Raw genomic sequence first — 15,770 nt, 5'->3', positions numbered from 1 at the left:
TCTCTAATCCTACAAACCATCTCATTCACTTGTTCATTCTATTCACTCATGAAGTATTGTTACCACCACCATTTTATAGATGAAGAAATTGAGACTTAAGGAAATTAATGCATCCATTCAGCCAAAAATATTCACATATTTTTGATATATCACAATATATATCCTCATGGTCATATAGCTAATAAAGATTAGAGCTGCGATGCAGACCCATTTCTATCTGATTTCAGAAACAGCACATGCTATTTCCACTACACCAGGATCTTTCAACCTCAGCACTACTGACAATGAGCCAGATAAATCTTGGTTTTGAGAGGCTGTCTTGTGCGTTTAGGATGTTTAGCAGTATCCCTGGCTGACCCAACAGATGCCAGCAGCATGTCCCAAGTCAAGACAATATTAAAAATGTTTGTAGACACTGCCAAATGTCCCCTGGTGGGCATCTCTCTCTGGTTGGGAGGCACTGCACTATAGCATACTGCTTATTTGTTTCTTTTTAAAGATCACATCTCTAACAGTCATAGGAATCTTGAATATCCTTTTAAAATAGTTTGAATGAGATTTATTTCTGATTCTTAATATGAACTGAGAGTGAGAGCAAGCTCTTTCCTTTTAAATCATCTATCTCCTTCTTCCCCCTTCCCCACAAAAGAGATATTAACAATTATAAACACTCACTTGCTCTCTGAGGAGAAAAGATTCCTGTAATTTTGGGATGGCTACTTTTCTTAGTAATTTTTCTTTAACCCACTCTCAAGTGACTATCCAACAAACTGAAGACTGCAAGTGTAAATTTCAGCATCTCTTGTTTCTATTAAACCTTTTCTGATTTTCCAGTCCTTTCTTCAACTTACAACCCCTCATTACTGTCCTGTTAAGAGTCTCTGGTCACTTCCTTCTAATCTCCCCTAGTTTAGTAGAAAGTCTTAATTACATAATTATAACTTTAACTTTGTTTTAAACTATATAATTCAGTCATTCCAATCTACTACTGTAAGATACTTCTCCCCAGACTAACCAGCTGACAAGTTTTACTGGAAATTTTCATGCTGCTCTTAATTCTCTCTACTGTTTTCATTTAATGGGTCAAAGTACATTTTGTACAAAGGACAGTTTGTTTCTTTGCTCTTTTTAGAAGGTGTCCATGCATTCTTCATTGAGTCCTTATTATCAAGAGAGTGCTGTTCTGTAACTGGATAGCATTATCAAAGTACACCATTAAACAGAAGGCAAACTCTGAAATCTTTCCAATTGAATCTAACACTAGGTTTCTCATATTCATTTTTCTTTTCTAAAGGACAACACTTTTTAGGAATAAAGAATAAGAGCGGAAGATGTTTCAAGACCAAAAAAAAAAAAAAAAAAAACCAAAAAAACAGGATAGCGTCACCAAAGAGGCACCTGACGCTTTAAAGCAAATAATCTGTTTTGCCATCATTATTTTCTTTAACACATACTTATTTCATGATAAAAGGAAGAATTAGTTTGAAATATATGTATATGTTTCACTTTCTTGTGTCTTTCTGAAGTTCAATTATAGAGGAAAAAAATTCCTATCAACTGAAAGGATACCATTTAGTTCTTTTCACATTCACTTCTTTTTCAGATAAATATGGCAGTAAAGTGTCTGTTTCGGGGTAATGAGTTTGAGACATGTTTCACACATTAATTTTTTTTTTTCTTATTTGATCATCCCTTCCTTAATCAGATTCTCAAAGTTGAGGCATGGCACACTCTACATACAGCCATCATTACACATTTAAAACTTGCCAGCACATTGTTGGACTGGCTTGTGGTCAATAAAATATTCTCAGGATGGCCACTCCCCTAAACCAGGCAGCCTCAAGATAAAATAGAAATGAGTTGTGTCAAGAACATTTTCTATCCTAATTGGTGGGTGAGTCCCTGTGAAGAGAGTGGTCCTACCACATACCAGATCATATAAGCATGTGGCAGAGACAAATTACAAGCTCACCATGTTATCATTGTACATCACTGAATGTCAGGGGAGACATTTTGCTTGTAAATGTGAATGCATCCCATAATTTGGATAATCACTTTCTTAAACTCCTAATATCACCTTTCATTTGTTACAACCATAATTTCTAAATTTCAAAGTAATTGTCCTTTCAGGTACCTTTAGAGATACTGAGTTTTAGAGTTCCATGCTCAAGCTACATAGATGACTTTAAATAAAAGTATAATGATATTTCACTTATCAAGTATAACATGAAATACATTAAAACATTATTATAGTTATGTGTTCAGTTTAAGTTTTTACTTTATGTTTTATAAATACACTATCTGGTCAACAATTAAAAATAGCTCATAATTTTAATCATGCCTTATGGTTTACACAATGTGCTTTCACATGTAATTTATTTCTTTAATTTTCATAAAGCCTGGGATTTGAACTAAGGTCCTAGGCTCTTGAATTGACTGAGGAAATTCATATCACCAAGGCAGAGAAGAAATGAAACTTTCTGTTATGAAGTAATGGAGGGAACCAAACACCCAAAAGAGTGAGAGCTGGAGAGAATGGTAAGTCTAAACTACAAACTGAATAACTCTGAAGATTTGAAAAAGTTATCAAAATGTAACTGACTGGTTTTTACAATGATAGCCTCAAAAATGTGATCAATGAAAAATGGGTAGTATCATCTTACTACATTAAATAGGTTTCTGGGAGATAAATCTCATTCCATCCCTCCCTAAATAACTGATCTTGGGCAAATTACATAAATTCTTGAAGTCTAACAATATCTTCATTTGTAAACGGGAACTACTGCGATGATGAGATAACACTTGTGCCTAGCAAGGTGTCTGACACATAGGAGATGTTGAATATATGTTGGTTTCCTTCTGCCAAACTAAGAGTAATTTTTTTTCCCCTCAGCATTTCTGGTGATGGAGACACAGTATAGAAGTGGATCTAAATTTGCAGTGTGACAGACAGCTCAACCCAGTCTCTTTGACAACCCAGAGGGGTGGGATAGGGTAGGAGGTGGCAGGAAGGTTCAGGAGGGAGGGGAAATATGTGTACTTGTGGATGATTCATGTTGATGCATGGCAGAAACCAGCACAATAATGTAAAGCAATTATCTTCCAATAAAACATTTAAAAAAAGAAGTGGATCCAAGAGAAAGGACAAATTTAACAATAAAACTGTTCCTGTATCCAGGTTGTGGATTATAAGTATATATAATTTCTGACTCTGAATTAGCTATTTCATATATCTGGAATAATATATAAAAATAAAAAAACATAAATGAAGACTGAACTTTTTTCAGAAAGTTTCTGTAGCCATTGCATTCTACCCTACTTGTTCCAGCAAAATTTGGCCCTAAAACAAACCACTTCATCCTAAGTGTACTTTACGCCTATCCCAAGTACAGAACATTGCAATAGGAGACTAATAAACAACTTACTAAAGATAAAAGAGGAGTATGGTGGCTGATAATGTTACCCTCTTAAGAGATCAAAGCCAACTTACAAGATTAATTATGTGGAAGAATCAAAATAACATATATAATAAAACTGGCCACCTCAGCACTGAGAACAAATGAACTTTATAGCAAGTTCTTGAATAGAATGAGTCACATACTGGCATCAGAAATTTGTCATTCCACTCTTTATATTATACCCAGGGAAAAAAATGTTTCAAATTCATACTAAAGTAATGACTGATCACAGGCAATTCTGCCTTATACAGAAAAACTGATGTAAGGAGCTTTGAAATGCACACTTATAAATCCAAATTCTCCTGTGATAAGAAGACTGGAAGAGACTTATTCATTCATTTATTCAACACTTTTATTGAGAGACTATGGTCACGTGAGTTGGGCGGTAGCACAATTGAAAAATAGTATCAGCAATGATCTAAATGAGATTAAAAACCCAAGAAAAAGGAAAAGAGGAGATGTGCAATATTTTGATAAGCAGCCTCTGGTACATTTATGCTGAGGTTCTAGTGTTTTTATGCTTGTCTATCAAACTCATTCAGGTACACAATTTCACAGTCAGCTCAATGATTAGGTTGCATTTTTAAAAATCAAGTGAAGATTTCATTTTTATATGAGCTTTTCTATTGAATCTGGTAAAACCAAAGTACAATAATCTATATTTGAATGGATATAACAATAATCATTTTTCTCTCACATGCTTTCCTGGAGATTAGAAATTAAGAGTTTCACACCCCTCTCCCTAATGTGCATTCTAACATAAATCCACACATGTAGCAAGACCACTGCATTCTAGTAAGAATTCCTTTACAAGGCCAGACAGAGGCTGAACTATCTTGTAGAATGGCCTTGGTGCTCTCTATAGTTAACATTTACTTGGGAACTGCCAGGGACCCAGGACAGTATGAAATTTTAAAAAATGACATCAGATATAACAACAGCTGAAAACATACTCGTGGGTCACTAATCTAATTAAAATATTAGGGCTTCCATTCACCAATAATAAAAACTCAAGGAAAGCACATCTCAAACAGTCCAAGAAGTCAGTTGAGTAATTCTGAAGAACTATATAAATAACTCCTTTCTTCAGATAACAAATCAGCCCAGTATGAACTTTCTTACAGAAAAAGAGAAAGGATAAAATAAAAGAGATTCTATGAAATGCCCTTCCTTCTAATTTTTAAAAATAAGGTCAATAACCTCTGCTCTTAAATTATATACATATATCTCTGTGTGTGTGTGTGTGTGTATATATATATACACACACACATACATCTGTCAAGTTTCCTTAGAGTTTACTCTGGCATCCAGGTGCTTTGTTACAAATGCAATTGTGCAACAGTCCATGATAATGTAAAAAAAAAAAAACAACTCAGTTTTAAGGTGCTAAAATAATAAAAATATCTAGTAGTAAAAGCCTGTAGATCCCTGGCTTAATATATTTGTCAATAGCCCTATTCAAAAGCACAACGTACAAAGAAATGCTAAGGGGAAAAACCACAGAGCTAGGCCTCTCACAAGTTTATGCAGAAGAGGTAGGCTGATAAAACAAATTTGAGGAAATGCAATTATTTTTTAAAAATCAGTTTGCAAGTCTCTTTAAAACAGACATCACTCATTTATCTAGTAACTGAAAAACTAACTTCTAAATTCTTTTTCTTTTTGCTGTTCACTTTTAGATCACTCTATGGCTTGCTAACACTTCTGCTAGAATGTTATAAAGAAAGAGTAAGACCAAAATAAATAAATCAGTATAGTATTTCTACTAACTATGAGAAGTGAAGTTTCAACAGTAACTTGATTATTTAAACCCCAGTCTTTCATTTTTCCATGATCTTGTTCTTACTTTCATGTCATTTTAAGGAATTTTAGACTTTCTCATTTGAGTAGAGATCCACAAAAAAAAATAAGGTGTGAGATAAGTTTTTTAAAATTAGATACTTCCTTTTGATGTTCCAGTATCCTGATTTACATATTCCTATTGGAATTAGCCTTTAAAATAGTATAATGGATAGTAGAACTGTAGTAATCGATAATACACATTAAAATATCCATATCAACAGTCAGATTGTCCAAAATGGGACATGGAACAACTCAACACCATACTACTTTTTCCTTCATTAATTTTTCCCCCCTAAAAACCATTAAATACAAATACCGCTGAACTCTAATAAACTTCCATCAATCCCACTGTGACTCCCAAACGATCACATTTGCAGAAGATTTTACACATAAACCAACTTATTCTGTGACTACAGAAACAGCCTATCAGCCACTCTGTTTTTAACTTAATGCAGATGCAGGGGCCTTCTAGCAAATCAAAAGTCCATCGGATAGACTGATCCCAGCTGTTCTCTGAATGGGCACTAGGAAGTCTACAGGATTCAGAAGGATTCCTAAGGACTCTGCCTGTGGCCCTGAGATGGCCTAGTAGGAAAGCAGCTTTCATCATCCACAGAGAGGGAGAATGATGGCTGATGTACACACAGAGTAGCCCTGGGTGAGTCCACAAATGCAAGCGTGAGATCATTCTGGCATGGCAGTAGTGATCTTCCTGGGCAGCAGGAGAGGTCATGAATATATGATGTGGGAATGAGGGTGTGGCAAGTTGACAGAAGAAGAGAACCTGTCCCAGAGAGGGAAAACCCACTTGGTACAATGTCTGTTTCAAATATTCAAAACCTGCTTATGGGGCTCTGAATCTCAAGGGCTGTTCATTTCTCCTCTCATTTCAACATGCATGAGTCTGGATAAAGGTACAAGTTTCACAAGAGTCAGTGATAAGTAATCATATTCCAAACACACCATATTTCTTCTTCTATCAGGTATCATGGTATGAGGGTATTTATTCTTTAATAATTTCATGATACTTTATTTAGACTCAAAGCATGTTTTATAGTTGGCTTAAACAATCATTAGCAAATACAGAGTGGACATTTTAAGATCTTCATTACACAGTACAGCATGCATTTAAAATGAAAAATAGTTCACTGAAGAAAATGCAAGAGACTTCTATACAAAGGAACTTAAAGGCAGGCTTATTTATAAGCAGCCTAAATTAAATTGCTTGCTTTTAGACAGCAGCAGGCATAGCAATATGTAGGTGCTTTATCTTACATTTTCCTTATATTTTGGGTTTTTCAAAATTACAATCCATTATCAACCCCAAAGATAAATGAAGCCTTTTAAAACACTTGAGAAATAAAAGTGGAAATCAGATTTTAAAAATAGGACAAGAAAAAAATCATCATTTCTGGGTCGGCCTTGGATGATGTCATCATAGGTTCTAAATGTAATAGCCGGGCAGTGTACACTAACTCTTCCTGCCCATGTGACCTCTAACATCAATTCAGGCAAAACAACTAATATTTCAATAATATTTTTGGCTGAGACGTAAGATTTGGAAGTAAAAGATTAAAGAGAGTTTAGAGTGCCAAGGATGAAACGATGTGAATGTGTGTGTGTGTGTGTGTGACTGTGAGTGCGCACGCGCACGCGTGGGGGGCCGAGGGGAGGAGGCATGAAAACTAACTCTTCCAGCACACACCCCTTTTGCTACTACAAGGGCATCCAGCAATCACATTTGCAATAGTAAAAATGCTGAAGGATCCTACAGTATCTTTGCTCCCACAACCGTCCCCACCCTCTCTTACAAAGCCCTTCTTGCTCTACGGGTGCCAGGAAATTCTTCAGGGGTTAAATGGGGAAGTGCAGCCACTACCATTGTTGCAATAAATAAATGAATGAACCAGAACGAACCAGCAATCCATCCCTGGGAAGCAAGTATCTTATTTCCTACAGTTATATACGTTAGCCAGCAACCATATATATATATATATATTTTTTTTAAATTGTGTTTTATCTTTTGATGTGTGTATACACATTATAGACACACATGCATCTATATAAAAAGGAGCATAGTACTCTGCATACACACACATCCAATACCTTTAAAATATTTTTTAGCATTATTATTTCAATGAAAAGACAAAAAGCTTTTACAAAATTGGATACATTAGCAACTTTATCTCAAAGGCCTTTTATTTTGCACACACAGCATATATAAATACACACACAGACACACAGACACACACACAAAGGGTTTTTTTTGCCATGCTGTAGACAATGCTAAAATATCTGAGATCAGGTTGCTATGCCAACAGATTTTTTTCTAAAATGAATAAAATTATTAGGAGGGAGAAAACATTCTTGACTCCTTTCCTCCCAACCATGAAGCCGAGAGAGGCTCAGGGAGGGCGAGAGGCTGCCAGATGGGGAGGAGGGGAAGGAAGGGAAGGTGGGTAGAGGGGTGTTTGCTTACCAAAGATGCTGATTTGATCGTGGCAAAGCGCTCTCTGTTCCGGTAGTGGAGGGCCTGGCTCTGAACTGACTGGGTAGGCCGCGGCTCAGGCCTGGGATCGCCGTGGCCCGCCTCATCCCTTATGAATACATGATCCTGCAGAAATGGATAAAAACAAGGAGAAAGTCCAGCTGTGCTCTTTCCTCGCCGGCTGCCTCTCTCTCACCCCTCTTTCTGCACAAGCACTGCTGTTTGAAATGCATAGTTTAGCTCTCTGCTAGTCCCCGCAGCTCCCACGGTACAAAATGAATAAGCAACACATTGCAGCCTTCAGTTAGGAATGTCAGCTGATCGCTAGTGGGATGCCTTCTGAATCCCTGGCAGGCTTTTTCTTTACCTCCAGAATTACATATATGCAAAAGAAAAAAAGAATAGAAAAAACAAGGCAATGTACAGACTCCTTAGAACAGTTTGCTTAAAACGCTGTAACCAAATAATTCCTTTAAAAATGTCATGTCCATGTCTAGCAAGGAGGATGCTGGTGGCTTTTAACATAAAAGCGAGCCTCCGCCTCATTCCCTTGAAAGATCTGCTTTCTCAATTTAATTTTATTTGAAATCTGTTCGGTAGGATCATCGTTCTGCCTAGAACCAGTGTAGGCTTGTGCTGAACTGCCTCTCTATCTTGTGCTGGGAAGATTCGGCAGTCACTGAGGGATCCTGCTTTCCAGTCATGATCGTACACAGTTCTAGCACCTTCTCTCTACAGCTTCTGAAAGGATTTTTTTTTTTAGATTTAAAGAGACAGGCACACAATTTTAACCAAATGATACTTTCACAAATTCTTCCTCAACTCTGTGTCGGTATGGTCACAAGAGTGAATATAGCTGGAATTTAATGTCCTTGACTGATTTAATCAAGTCTGTGCTTCTTGACGGACAAAGATGATTAATCTTATTGTAATGCCCAGTGAAAAATAACATTCCCTGGAAGGATAATAATGGATGTTTCTTAAATGCCATTGAAATGACTTTTAAAGGGGAAAATGCTTTCAAAGGGCGATGCTTTGCTCTATAAAAGATGAAGTGGTCAGTCAGTAAGTAGCACTAACCTTTCAAAAAAAAAATACTATAATAAGTAATAACTCAGAAACATGTACAACCATGGGGGATTTTCAAATACTACATGTTCAGGACGGAGAAGGAAAAATTAATTCTCTTATTGCTCTGGGGTTTTAGGAGAAACCATTGTGAGAAGTCAGTTTTGTATTCTGTCTCTGACTATTTGGAATCTTTTATAATTGCTCTTTCTTCAGGAAGTAAAATTATAAAGAGGTTCAAAAAACACAAAATTTTATTATGTAGTATAAAATGTTGACAAGTCAAAACATATAAACTCCTTGAGGAAAATTAAATTTTACACTCAGGTTTCTAAGTAAAAGAGAAGAGCCATGATTAAATTTATCATTGGGCTAATTTACTTTTCCCTTTTATAAAGTTAGGATGCTTCAGAATGTTGCGAGGGTATCTACCATTACATCTATATTTAGATTTTTTTTTCAGAATTACTATATTGTGGCCTATTTTGCTTTCAAATAATGAAAGTACCTTTAATGTTACTGAAGGCATATATATCAAATTTGAGGGGTGTTCTACCTCTATGCTGTCCAATAAGATAGGCTTTAGTCACATGAATACTTCAATCAAATAAAATGTAAAATTCAGTTGCTAAGTCACACAGGTATGTTTCAAGCCAGCTACTAACTATGGCTACCATATTGAATACTGCAGACATAAATAATTTCTATCATTGCAGAAAATTCTATTAGATGGTGCTATACATTAAGATGCATCTCAACCCATATTTTTGAAATTTGTAAAAAAAAATACTTGATGGGTCAACTTAAAATTTTATTATTTTCTTGGAAATCTAAACTCTATTTCATTGGGCAAAGAGAGATTAGGTGCAGGATATATGCACCTAGATTTACGGTTTAAAGATGAAGGCCCTGAGATCTACTGCCATTCAGATTATTTATTAATAAATATTTATTCTGAATATTAACTCCAAAATCAACCTTACTTAATATTATAATCCCAGAAAAGCAATAAGCTTCTAAATGCCAACAATCAGAAGAGATAGGCTCAGCAGAGGCCTGTGATTTTACAGGTCAGAGTTTTGGTATCAGTTAGCTAAGTACACTTACTGATAGGGAACTCTTCAATGCTGTGGCAGCAGCTAAATTTCAAATTTTAATAACTTGATTTACAAAGTTAACCAGTGACACTAGAATCCACACTATACACATAACAGAATAAAACAGAACACATTCATGTGCAAATAAGTATAACTCTAATATTAGTTTTATATAATTTTCTAATAATTTTCTCTCAGATAAAAATTAACATTTGTAGGTTAGGACTCTGCTTATCAAATTAAAAGTCACATCATATTAGCTAAGTTTTTAAACTCAAGGATACTGAAATACACTGGAAAAATTAAAATTTGAAATCATAGTGATTTTAGTTGACATGTAGTAAATTAAATAACCCACTATGGCATATTTAAAAAAAATAATGCTATTTTAGAACTTAGTCTGAGAGAATAGGTCCAAAATTTTAATCTACTTTAAGTATAATAAATAATATTAAAAGTATAATCCCTTGTGTTCATCCCCATTTAAAAAAAAATTATAAAATAATTCTGAGTTCCTGTAGTAGCTTTGTAACAGAGATCACAAACATTAAAAGTCTCCGAATATATGAGAGACCACAGGATGAGGTAGTATTTTCATCTAACAGTGGATATCCACTTCAAGAGCACAGGGATAAATTTTAAAATATTCAACACCACTGCCTGAAGTTCAAAATTCTACAGACAACTTAAATAATAAAGCAATTTTAAAATTAGGGCAATGTGACTTGAAAAGCAAGTAAGAATAGATTAAACTATCAGCTTTATTGGGTATGTATTCCGTTGGTTATATCACCCCTTCAAGCACAGCCCCTTTGAGAATGACTGTACCTGCCTCCCAGAGTTTCCGACCTGAACACATTTTAAGATCAATACTGGAGAGGGTCAATTTGCTATTTTATGCAGTTAAGCCCCACTGCATGTGATTTACAAGTGAAGATGAGAGGGCCAACATCTTCTCTGATGTTTAAGAATGATTTTTAGAAGTTTAAGAACAAATATCATGTTTTACTTTACCAAGACAATATATATGACTTGCTTATAATTTATCCTTAAAATCTTATTATCCAGTAACAAGCAAAATAGCTCTCTGGTCCAATTTTGGGACCAGTTTTAAGTAAATTTATAGTGTTCTTTCATTATAAAAAGAAATAAAATTTCTTCAGATTAAAAACTTTACCATTATTCCCTGGACAAAAGGCTTCACTTTTATGTAGAAGTTTTCCCCTAAATGTCTGACTATTTATGCTTCTGAAGTGATATGGTGTGGTCACTCACTCAGAGTTTCTAGATTAACTTGAAATTAATCTTGGAAACTACTTCACTGGACTCTGTTATGCTTTCGGTATACCTTTATCACACTCCGCATCATACTTACACTCATCTGTGCATGAGACTGTGAGCTTTCTGAAGGCAGAGTAAATGTGGTTCAAAAAACCTCAGTCTTTGCAGCACCTATCATGGTGCTTGATATTTTGCGGGCATTAAAAGAATGTTTGCTGAATAAATAAACTCAAGAATATAGGTCTGAGAAGATTCTGAGAAAGTGACTTTTTAAAAATTATTTAACAGAATCCGAATTCATATTTCATAAAATACCTGTCACTTTGTACTTTAAGGAAGCTGCAAAACAGTGACACACACACAAGCACACCTTTACATGGGGGGATTGGAGGGGATTTAAAAATGGCTCTTTTTTCTGGTGATGAGAAGTCTTTTTATAGATTCCCATACCTTTCACTCTGTGGAGAACGGATCAGCAAACTCACCATCTCTTTTGTTTGGTTCATTTCAAAATGATTAAATGATTGCCTAAGCAGGTGCAGCTATCAAAACCTGGGGCTAGAGGAAGGGGAGAAGATGGAAAAGGGTGTCTTCACCTGGAAAGATAGCTGTTAGGAAGAAAAAATAACTGGCAAAACACTGAAAGAAGGTACCGTGGAGGGGTGGTTTGTATGACTGTTCTGTTCAAGAAACATTATCTTCCATATATTAATTTTTTTACCTGGCCAAATGCAAGTTGAAGAGTCAAAGAAACTGCTCCGCTCTTCAGCAAAAATAATAGGAAAGGCCACTGAAGCAAGTGAAAATTAAACTAGAACATCGTATCCCCTCAAGGACATTTCTTTTTTCCTCTCACGAAAATGGGGAAAGCTGTTCTTTTTTTAAAGAAGGGGAAAAAAACCCCTCACTAATATTGACTAATAGGAAGGGTCAAGGAAAGCTTTAGGAGTTAGAAGAGAACAATTTTTAAAAAAACTGATCTCTAAACGGGGGCCATGATGACTAGAGTTCATTAGGCATACTGGAAACAACAAATTGATTAGTGAACAAAGAATTTTAATACATAAATCTCATGATCTATATTAACAGAAGACAGCAGCAAGCAAAAATAATTGATTGTAGACTTTAACAAAATAAAAATATACCTTTCAATTGACAAATTAAAAACAATAGACTTTTGTTGCTTAGAACAATATTAAAAACTGCTTGCTACCGCTGTATACCCAATGGTTTTAAGGTGTAGGGTGGAGGCTCAGAGGCAGCCTAGGCTACAGCAAAAAAAACAATCTGGATTAAGAGTTTGCCCTGGACTCACTTGTGAATAATCAAGAACTGAGGTGTAGAGTTGTGTCCCATAAAAGTTCATCTTCATGTTAGTTCACAAAACATTTATTGGGTGCTTACTATGTGATAGGGGTTTCCCAGGTGGTGCTAGTGGTAAAGAACCTGCTTGTCAATGCAGGTAGACTAAGAGACACAGGTTTGATCCCTGTGTTAGGAAGATCCTGTGGAGGAGGGCACAGCAACCCACTGCAGTATTCTTGCCTAGAGAATCTCATGGACAGAGGAGCCTGGCAGGCTGCAGTCCAAAGGGTTGCACAAAATCATACATGACTGAGCAACTTAGCATGCATGCATGCACAATGTGATAGACACCCAGCTAGGTGGTATGTGAAGAGAGGTGTCCTGGAGAAGCAAACAGTCTAGAGACGTAGTGATATTCATGTTATTGGAAAAAGCAGTGTGGCAACACTAGAATGGAGAAAAGAAGTAAGTGCCTAAAGTTTATTTTGTCAGAAAATATACCTTTAGACTTATCAAATCATTCTTGTTCAAAAGAAAGATTGGATTAGGATTCCTTCAGGGCCAGGGAAAGACCAGACTAGAGGCAAAGATTGTAGAGAGGGAAGTAACTTGAAATTCTGGTGTTAAAGGAAAATTTTCAGTGTCCCACTTTGTATTTTTTGGGCTTGATCTATGATAGGTCTGTCCTCCTAACAGAACAGTCAGTTGCAAATCACACTCTTGCAGCCTACCAGGCTCCTCCGTCCATGGGATTTTCCAGGCCAGAGTACTGAAGTGGCTTGCCATTGCCTTCTCCCTTGACAGTTATACATGGCCCTTAAAAGTAAGTTTACTTCCTATATAAAATGGGCATTCTGTTCATATATATGATTTGGCTAATTTAGCATATGTCTGCAATCTTAATTGTAACAGTCAAGAGTGGGGAACAAAACAATTCCCCATCCTATTCTGACATTTTAATATTTATTAAGTTCTTATTATCAAGAGTACTATTATTGGAGACAATCTATTTATGTCTTTCAAACCATAAAAATAATATTTAATATTATTCAAGCCTTTTAAACCATTATGTTCAAAACAGCATGGTGTTTAGTATCTGGTAAGCAATTTATTCACTGTGTATTTTTTGTTTGTTAATTTACTCATTCCTTATTTACTGAGTGCCTATGCTGTGCCAGGCACTGTTCTAAGTTGTCGAGGTACAGCACAGAACAAGGTAAGCATAATTTTAGCTATGATGAAATTTACACCCAAATCATGAAATAATGAATTAGTACATAGCAGGGAGGCCTGGCGTGCTGTGATTCATGGGGTCGCAGAGAGTCGGACACGACTGAGCGACTGAACTGAACATAGTATAATTTTAGATAGTGACAAGTATAAAAAAGACACCAAAATAGAATAATGAGATAATGGGTAGAACATTGTTTATAAAATGATAATTCAGTGATACATAGGCTTTTCTATATCAAGGCATCTCTTTACCAAACAGCTTGAAAGTCAACATTAGACATTTACTCTTTTACAGAAATGAAATTTACAGAATAGAAGCACAAAATTTTAGAGCTGGAAACAATGTTGTAAATCATACAGAAGAACTCCTTATTTTACAGATGGAAAACTGAGGTTTGGAGAGGTTTGTAACTTGTCCAAAGTAAAATAAAACTAATAGAAGCAGACAGAACTTAAAACTAGTTTCCTCATTCCTAGGGTCCACTACCTAACTTTCTGTTGAGAATTTAAGATCCTACTTTATTTATGTTCCCAAGTGAAAAACTTTGAATTCAAGTAAAAAAAACAAATATGAAATTTAGGAAAATTTATTTCTATTATGTTTAAAGTCTTTAAACCCCAAGTATAAGGCTAAATGGGTTTCATGAAGAGATACCATTATTTAATTTTAAGTTTTTATATACAATGGGCTTCCCTGATGGCTCAGATGGCAAAAAATCTGCCTTCAATGCAGGAGACCTGGGTTTTATCCCTGGGTTAGGAAGATGCCCTGGAGAAGGGAATGGCAACCCACTCCAGTATTCTGGCCTGGAGAATTCCATGAACAGAGGAGTCTAGGGAGCTACAGTTCACGGGGTTGCAAAGAGTCAGACATGACTGAATAACTAAGCACATATATATAACATGCTCTATTCTTCTAGCCTGTTTCTATGTTTTCCTTTTTTAAACTGTGGTAAAATAAAGTTACCATCCTGATTATTTTCAAGTGTGTGGTTCAGTGCTGACACACTTATAATGTTGTGAAACTATCAGCATCATATCACCCCTATAATTCTTTTCTCCTTGTAAAACTGAAGCTCTGTGTCCCATTAAATAGCAACTCCCTATTAATCCTCTCCCCAAATCCCTAGTAACTATCATTGTACTTTCCATGATTTTGATTATGCTAAGAGCCTCATATAAGTGGAATCATACAGCATTTGTCTTTTTGTGACAGGTACATTTGTTCCACTTAGCATAATGTCTTCATGGTTCAACCACATTGTATTAATGGAATATGGCAGAATTTCCTTCCTTTTAAAGGTTGAATAATACTCCATTGTACATATGCAACACATTTTGTTTATTCATTCATCATTTACATTGCTTCCACCTCTCTGCTGTTTTTGTGAATAAGATTGCAATGAACATGGGTGTACAAAAATGTCTTTGAGACCCTGCTTTCAATGCTTTTGGATACATACTGAGAAGTGGAGTTGCTAGGTTATATGGTAATTCTAGTTTTAATTTTTCAAGGATTAAAATTTTCCACAGTGGTTGTACCCTTTTCAATCCCTACCAATAATGAACAGGGTTCTAATTTTTCCATATCCTCAGCAACACTTGTTACATTCTGTTTTTTTAAACAGTGGTCACTCTAATGTGTGTGATGGCTACACACATGGGTGGTATCTTACTGTAGTTTTGATTAGAATTTCCCTAATGATTGATAATGTTGGGGATCTTTTCATATGCTTATTGATCATTTTTATATCTTCTTTGGAGAAATGGTGACTCAAGTCCTTACTCACTTTTAATTCCAGGTTTTTTTTTTTTTCTCTTTCATTGTTGCTGTTGAGTTTTAGGAGTTCCCCATATATTCTGGATATTAATCCTTTATAAGATAGATAATTTGCAGGTATTTTCTCCCATTCTGTGGGTTTCCCTTTCACTCAGTTGATTGTTTCTACTATCTTACTTCCTTGCTTATATTTTAAAGTTAACTAATTCATAATTTTA

The 15,770-nt window shown here is 35.5% G+C and overlaps 1 protein-coding gene across 3 annotated transcripts in view; it reads right to left on the bottom strand.

The window, feature by feature from the left end:
- The window catches only part of TAOK3 (TAO kinase 3), a 195,599-nt gene that overhangs the window by 27,792 nt on the left and 152,037 nt on the right, over nt 1-15,770 (bottom strand). For all 3 annotated transcript variants that reach the window (XM_055405631.2, XM_055405630.2, XM_055405632.2), the window contains exon 14: nt 7,780-7,914. In XM_055405631.2, coding sequence (XP_055261606.1) covers nt 7,780-7,914 — 135 coding nt within the window. The remainder of the gene's footprint in view (nt 1-7,779; nt 7,915-15,770) is intronic.

Source organism: Moschus berezovskii, chromosome 19 (genome assembly GCF_049115385.1).
Source record: "Moschus berezovskii isolate FMDL1 chromosome 19, NW_MosBer_1.0, whole genome shotgun sequence".
Classification (NCBI taxonomy): domain Eukaryota; kingdom Metazoa; phylum Chordata; class Mammalia; order Artiodactyla; family Moschidae; genus Moschus; species Moschus berezovskii.
This window is presented reverse-complemented; position numbering and strand designations above follow the sequence as displayed.